This window comes from Penaeus vannamei, chromosome 19, assembly GCF_042767895.1.
Source record: "Penaeus vannamei isolate JL-2024 chromosome 19, ASM4276789v1, whole genome shotgun sequence".
NCBI classification, from domain to species: domain Eukaryota; kingdom Metazoa; phylum Arthropoda; class Malacostraca; order Decapoda; family Penaeidae; genus Penaeus; species Penaeus vannamei.
The window spans coordinates 34,756,340-34,764,801 of NC_091567.1; the positions used below are offsets into that span (position 1 = coordinate 34,756,340).

At 36.2% G+C, this 8,462-nt stretch overlaps 1 protein-coding gene across 1 annotated transcript; it reads right to left on the reverse strand.

Moving 5' to 3' along the window:
* Nucleotides 1-869: 869 nt before the first annotated feature.
* Nucleotides 870-3,683, reverse strand: LOC113823846 (uncharacterized). Its single transcript, XM_027376550.2, has 2 exons — nt 3,576-3,683; nt 870-3,416 (listed from the first exon to the last, which is right to left on the reverse strand). The coding sequence occupies exons 1-2, from the start codon at nt 3,580-3,582 to the stop codon at nt 1,162-1,164; spliced, it is 2,262 nt and encodes a 753-aa protein (XP_027232351.2). The 5' UTR covers nt 3,583-3,683; the 3' UTR covers nt 870-1,161.
* Nucleotides 3,684-8,462: the final 4,779 nt, after the last annotated feature.

Consider the following 8,462-nt stretch of genomic DNA (forward strand, 5'->3'; position numbering starts at 1 on the left):
TCCCATTATTCCGATGGTGATAATGATTATGATGCTTATTAATATTATTGTTATTTTTTATGATAATTATTATTTTATCATTGCCTCTATCATTATCATTATTATTATGACTATTGTTATCGTCATCGTTGTCGTTATTATTACCATTATTATCATTATCATTAATGTTATTATATTATTATTGCTACTATTATTATTATTATGGTTATCATTATTGTCTTTACTTCCATTGTATTTATTGTTCTAGCATTACTCCTTTCGATACTATCATTTTGATAGTATTTATATGAATATCAACATTATTATTATCTTTAGAATTATCCTATTCATCACATTAGTACCATCATTACCACAGAGGCAAGTATAATGGACGATAGTTGCAATGGTTATATTACAGATGTAATTATTCCAAGTGTGGAATGACAGACTATTGTATTCTTAGTAGCTGCAATGATAGTTTTAATAACAATGCTTTATTCTCATCATTACATAGAATGTTAATATTCTTAGTATTTATATCGTTATTGCTGTTATCAATTTGCATACTAACATTACTGTTATCATTGATTGTCAGTGTGATGAAAAGCTTTCTAATCACCTCGATTGGTGTTATTTTTTCATCATTAATATATCTGTTATCTATACCATTATAACAGTTTTGCAGCTGTGAATTCTATCCTCATTAATATCAGAATTTGCTTTATCACTACTGTATATGTATTTATCAAACAGAATTCTTTTGAGGTTTAATGATGTAGCCTCCACAATGTGATATTTTTTTATTGGAATAGCTTAAATGCAGTTAGTTCTCATTAATCATTAATACCACAAACGTGTGATGCATATTAGGAATCTAATAATACAATCAATATGCAACGATAATATAATCACTTAGCCTATACCCTTTATATATATCTTAATTCCCAAGTACATATAGTAAAATCATGCATTATTATATTGTTTAGCAACTATCAAAATGATATACAATCACAAATGCATAACATGTTCGCTATGATTGCAGAGCTTAAATGTAAAGTAGAATATCTAATTACCCTCCATTTGAAATCAAAATACTAAAGTGAAAATCAAGTTCTTTTTTTTTATCTTCATCATCAGACTTCAACCTATCAACTTTGGGTCTTTAGAAAAAAGCCTTTTCCGTTAGACCTTCTTCTGTAGGATAACACATGGTGTATACATCTGAGCGTCGGACACATCTGTTACTTGAGACGGCTTTCCCGCGGCTCGGTGAGAGAGGTCTCCCGGCGCCTTCTCCAGACCCAGTTGCTCCATTTCGTCCTTGGCTTCCTGGCTTAGGCTCAGACCCCAGCGCTCGTAGGTAAGGATTAAGTCGTAGCCCACGCTCTTGCTGAGGGTCTTGTACACATGGTCGATTTGCCGTTGATGATCTTGTGTCAGATATTTGGCCTCGTCGTCAGAAAGAGCTCGAGTTGTACGGTTGAGTTGACGGAACATTTCCCACCCTAATGGAAAGGCATGCTTGATCTCCATCAGGAACACCAGCTTATCCCACACGTCTCCCTCATCGAAGGTCATTCCATTGTCTACTTTATCAGCTGCTGTGACATAGCTGTTCTGCTCTTCCAATCTGTCTCTATCGAACAGCTGCTCCTGAATGTACAGCGAAAATAAGTTGACTGTTGATTCGCTACCATAAGCTCCTGACCAGTATGATCTTTGTTGGTAATTGTGTCCAAGTTCATGCCAACTTACCCAGTTATATGGGATCCAATTTTCAGCCATGTTATAATGCACACGCCCCAACACAATTGGGAATCCGGCGTGGGCTGATCCAGCTGTGGGTTCAGCATCGTTCACCAGCCACTGTTTGCCGCGAGGAGGATCTTCCGACTCATCAAAACCTGCAGCGTAATTTAGCATTCCCATAATTTCGTCATAACGAGACATCAGTTCGTCAGGACTGGTTATTTCTCTTGCATCCTCTGTGGCAAGAACAACCACACATTTATCCGATTCCATTATCGTCAGTGGAGCATCTCTCATTTTGATAGTTTCCCATTCTGCATTCGATGTCTGTCCATAGCGATAGTATGGCGCTTCGACCACGTTCGTGACATCAACATCGACTGTGAAATGTTCCCCTTCATTGAACATAAATATGATGTTCCCTCCATACTGACTCCTGATCTCATTCACACCTGGCTTGACATCAAATGCCTCGGACACTACGGGCATGCGTCTGTACTGTCCATTTATGATATTAGAAGATGTTGGCCTCAGCTTGTCAGTGTGTGCACCAATGCGAACAGTGATCTGCAGTGCTTGTGCCTCTGATAAAGTTTCAGGCAGAATAACCTGACACACATCTCCTGCTGCTAGGTACAGGTCAGTGAGCTGCCAGTCCCAGGGAACTGTCATTCGGAAATCTCTGTCTTGTCCAAGTACAGATAGATCTAGAGTCACCTTCTTTGTAACTCTTGGTGTGTTAGCATCAACTGTTCCAGGAAAGGTAGCCACATCTCGAGGGTGAGGAAGAGGATCAGACTTTGAACTCAGCTCATTCACGATTCCCCTATATATTTCCTGCTTGTATGTTGTTTCATCACTACCAGGGAATGGGTAGACTGCCGGTGGAGCTCCTTCTAGATTTGTTTTCAAGTCGGAGAATTTCCACCACTTTTGATTGAGTCCATCGTGAGGAGAATACAACCAAACTTCTGTTCTTGGATTTCTCTTGGGAACATCGAGAGCATATGAGCCAATCCTGAATCTCTCAGCTTCGTCCCAGGTCCAAATTGCAGTCGAATTACTACTATCTTCTAGTTTCACATCCCGAGTGCTGTAATCTGGACCAAGGCAGTAAGAGCGATTCCCTGCCCACTGCCATGAGCCGCCGAAGGGGAACCATCCCTCTTCCTTACTTCCACTACAATTCAGGAGTCCAACTTCAGCATCACTTGGCATAGAACCGCTGCGTACTGCGAGACATGTACTGGTAACCTGACTGATGAGATATTCTGGTTCTTTGGTTTCCAAAGACTCAAACCACCATTTCTGGTTAAGACCATTGTGCAGAGGATTCAATGTGACTTGTGTCTTCGGCCCTGTACCTGGTATATCCAGAGCATCTGACCCCAACACTATTCTCTCAGACTCATCATAGACCCAGGAAGCTGATGAATTGTTAGTATTTCCTAGACCTACGTTGTTTGTGCCAGAAATCGGCTCCAGACAGTATGAGGAGTTTCCTCCCCATAGCCACTGGTCCCCAGACCTAGTCCACTGCTGTCCCTGGCTCCCATCATACGGGGCCATGCCGACCACGGCGTCATCAGGGCTTGATCCGCTCGTGACAGCCAAGCAAGTGTTGGTGCTCTGGTTCACGAGATACACGGTTTCCCCATCTTTGACGCCATACTTTATCGTCGGATTGTCTGAACGGGAAGAGTAATATATTGTTAGGCATTTCCGCTTCTTACACTCAAGACAGAGAAGATTATCGGGAAATTAATGAGCCCTTTTACAGCAGGGAAAAGTAAAATACAGTATTTTATAGAATATCTCCCTATTGTGAAGCAATAGCACACACATACCTGTCATGGTGACCTAGTTGCAGGTCTCGTCGGTCCCCAGTCCGATGAAAGACCAAACTTTTTTGAAAGTGTAAAGCGTTCGTTCGATGAAGAGCATTATATACTCCAATGAACCTTATCAGAATCACTGGATTGTGGAAAGTTACTTACGTATAGCAACTACTATCAGTGCTATCATTAGGTATTCTTAGAAATTGATACCCCATAAGTTGCAATACAGTGACTATTAGTGATAGTGAATATGTGTATGTATGAATACAAGCACACACACACACATATTCATATATATATGTGTGTGTATCATATATATATATATATATATATATATATATATATATATATATATATATATATATATATATATATCATATAATATATTCATGTACGTGTGTATGTATATATATAAATTTAAATATATATATAGATATATAGATATAGATATATATGTTTGTGTGTGTGTGTGTGTGTACATGTGTATATATATGGATATATATGCTTATATGTATGCATACACGTACATGTATATTCATACATACATTATATATATATATATATATATATATATATATATATATATATGTGTGTGTGTGTGTGTGTGTGTGTGTGTGTGTGTGTGTGTGTGTGTGTGTGTGTGTGTGTGTGCATATTTATATTATATAGAATTATATGTATGTATGTATGTATATATGTACATATTTATATTATATATATTTATATATATATGTATGTCGATATCGTTATTTATTCGACATTTTAAAAGATGCGATGTTTCTGATTTCAAAGATGTAGGTCCGTTACTGAAACATTTGTTTATATATTTTCAAATATCTAAAGGCATATCAATATAGGAAAGTTTAATGTTATAACAAATAAGAGTAAATTATAATAATCATTAATAAATGGTTTGTTTAAATATTAATTAATATGAGGGAAAGCAATGAGTTCGTTATTTTAATGATTTCTCGTCTTATGAGTCCTGGCCTTCCCTATGCAAACAGGTAAGATGAGTGCTGGTATTTTAAGTCATGTTTTACCCTGATATTATAAATCATAGTTCTTGATAACATTATTAATGTAGCTGTTAAATCCGTTTCTATCAACTTATGATATTAAGACGAGTCCTGGCCTTCCCTATGTAAACAGAGAGAGGAGAAATGGAGAAAGGGCCGGAACAGCATGCCATAATGCCTTGTAGCCCGGGGGAAATAAGGCTAGTTATTTCATTATTTTTAGTGGCCATGGATATAGTAACAGAAGTAGTCGCAAGTGACAGTTCCAGTGGGTATCATTGGACAGATAATGGAATTAGTTATTAGGGCAAAGAGTAAGAGAGGAAAATTATATAAATGAAAGGAAGGGAAATGATTGGCTAATGGCCTAGGTAAAATCCTGGAAAGAACACTGTTAGACTGGGTGTGAGGGTCTCGATTCTGTCTCACATAAATGTTTATTATGTTTATTAAAATGTCATTGATTCATAATTAGTTGGAAAAGGGAGGGTATATAGAATTAACCTTCGATATGAATTGAATTATTTGAGAATATTTGTTATTTTAATAATTTTGAGTACTGCTAAGACTTACAGAATAATATGCCATTTGTTCATTGTTTCTTTATTAAATAAAATATTAAGGGTTATAAATGTATCTAATATATTTGGCAAACAAAAGAGGAATGAATTCATTCCCACACCCACGAGCCTTAAAGACCGTTAGGTTATGCAACCACAGATATTTAGCGGCATATTAAATAAAGCATTAATATCCGTTGACTTGGTAATGTGTCCCAACTGCCCCAAACTTCTAGAAACTCGTCGAAGAATAAAATAGTATAAATATATATATATATATATATATATATATATATATATATATATATATATATATATATATATATATATACATGTATACTGATGAATACGTGTATGTATGAATATGTATGTATATATTTATAAATATATATATTTATATATATATATATATATATATATACACATACACACAATCTATATATAGACTAACAAATATTTGTTTATATATATACATATTTACACCCACATATCCATCCATATATATATATATATATATATATATATATATATATATATATACATGTGTGTGTGTGTGTGTGTGTGTGTGTGTGTGTGTGTGTGTGTGTGTGTGTGTGTGTGTGTGTGTGTGTGTGTGTGTGTCTGTGTATATGTGTGTGTATGTGTGTGTGTGTGTGTGTGTGTGTGTGTGTGTGTTCATATATATATGCAAATACATATGTATATATATATATATATATATATATATATATATATATATATATACATACATACATATATATATGTATGTATTTATGAATATATATATATATATATATATATATATATATATATATATATATACACGCTGGTATGTATATACATAATACATATATACATATATATTCATATATGTGTGTGTATGTATATATGTGTGTTATCTATATAGATATAGATATGAATATAGATATACGCACACACACACACGTACATATATTGTATTATAAAAATATATGCATGTAAGTATATGTTTATACATACATATATACACACAAACACACACACACATGTATATGTGTATATGTGTATATATATATATATATATATATATATATATATATATTGTATAGGTGAGTGGAGAATTCAAAGAGAAAATAATATAAGCAAATAACATCATTCTGAAGCTATTACCAGAATATAGGGCATGTGCGTCAAAAAGATTAAAGCAGGTCTATATCCCATCCATGTATGTACATTGATTTGTGTATGCCAAAATTTCCTAGTTGTACATGTCGGAGTGACACATGGTGTACAAATACAAGTGTACAAATCTGTTATTTGACACGGCTTTTCGTTGGGTCGGTGAGAGAGGTCCCCCAGCTTCTTCAGACCCAGTTGCTCAAATTTCATCCTTGGCTTCCTGGCTTAGGCTTAGCATTAAACTCCAGCGCTTGCCTCTTGTACACAAGGTCGATCTGCCATTGACGATCTCGTGTCAGATATTTGGCTTTTTCCTCAGAGGGAGCTCGAGTTGTGCAACTGAGCTGATGGAACATTTCTCACTCTAATGGGAGGGCATGCTTGATCTCCATCAGGAACACCAGCTGATCCCACACGTCTCCCTTTTCCGAAGGTCATTCCATTATCCACTTTATCAGCTTTTCTGTTTTTTCCAATCTGTCACTATCGAACAGCTTCTCCACAATGCACAGCCAAAGTTCACTGCAGATTCAACACCGTAAACTCCAGCCCAGTATTCGGTAGAATACTGGGCTGGAGCGTTTAAAGTATTCGGTAGAAACATTTGGGGAATTAGGCTGAAGCCAGTCATTGTGTGTCCCAATCCGAACAGTGATCTGCAGTGCTTGTGCCTCTGATAAAGTTTCAGGCAGAATAACCTGACGCACGACTCCTTCTGATAGGGAACTGTCACTTGGAAATCTCTAACTTGCCCAAGAGCAGATAGATCTAGTCACCTTTTTCGTGACTCTTGGCGTGCTAGTGTCAATTGTACCAGGGAAAGTAACCACATCCCGAGGATAGAGAGGTTCTGACTTTGAACCCAGCTCATTTAAGAGTCCACGCGCTAATTCCTGCTTGTACCTCGTCTCATTTCTACCAGAGAATGGGAAGATAGCCGGCTTAGCTCCTAGGCCTGCCTTTTAACTCAGAAAACTTCCACCATTTTGGGGAAGTCCATCAATAGGGTGATACAAAATTACTGTTGTCCTAGGTTCTGGCCGAGGCACGTCCATAGTATCAGCGCTAATCCTAAACCCTTCAGTACTATCTATGTACCAGGATGCTGTAGAACTAGCGGTGTCCATTATCTTGAAAGACCATATGTTGTTTTTAAATTAACAAATGTGTATATATATGTAAATAGCCAGGAAAGCAAAGTCACACTGGGTAGACCATAATTTGCTTAATTTATGGCTTTTTACATCTTTATTGCATCATTTGTTTCAAAAGTTTTAACTATGAAATAAGTACTTCAAAAAAGCATTTAATTCTGAGCCAAGCAGATCACCTCAAATAAACCACTGAAGACCCTTCATTTCCTTCGTACCTGCCATGATTCTTCTGAGACTTCCTCGTTCGACGGAGCCTATTAGCTACGAGGCTTTTATATACCATTGGGCTGTTTTATTTTCCAAGGTACACTGAATGTACGCTGTGTTGATAAGGAGAATGTAACAAATAAATGCATTCTAAAACTCTACACGATAGGGTTTTCCTCTCGTGATATTTACTAGATGTGTAACTATGTAAAAATCGAGTGTTATCTGCTAAGGGTTTTTATATAATTACCTATTGTCTCAAATTCATTTCCTTTCTGATAATGGTTGTGGTTATCAGTTATTCTAGTTGTTATCCTGAACATAAATCCATTTTCTAATAACGCTAATAATAATTAACAGCACTTCAATATCACGTTTCAGTTACATTGCATTTCGTCTTACATGTGATGGCCGTTTTACTTTGCTATAATCTCTTGAAAAATACTTATCAGGAAGTGAATTGAATATGGTGTTTAGAAGTGAGCCTGACCAAATAAGAATCCCACAAAACGGAAGAAGCTTTCATGTCACAAAAGGCGATTGGCCTTTGCTACTATAATCTGTATGTGTGTGCTTGTATGTGTGTGTGTGTGTGCTTGTATGTGTGTGTGTATGTGCTTGTATGTATGTGTGTGTGTGCTTGTATGTGTGTGTGTGTGTGCTTGTATTCACACATACATATTCATTATACAACTTATCCGGTATCAATTTCTAAGAATACCTGATGATATCAGCACTAATATTAATTGCTATACGTAAGTAACCTTCAACAATCCAATGATTCTGATAAGGTTCATT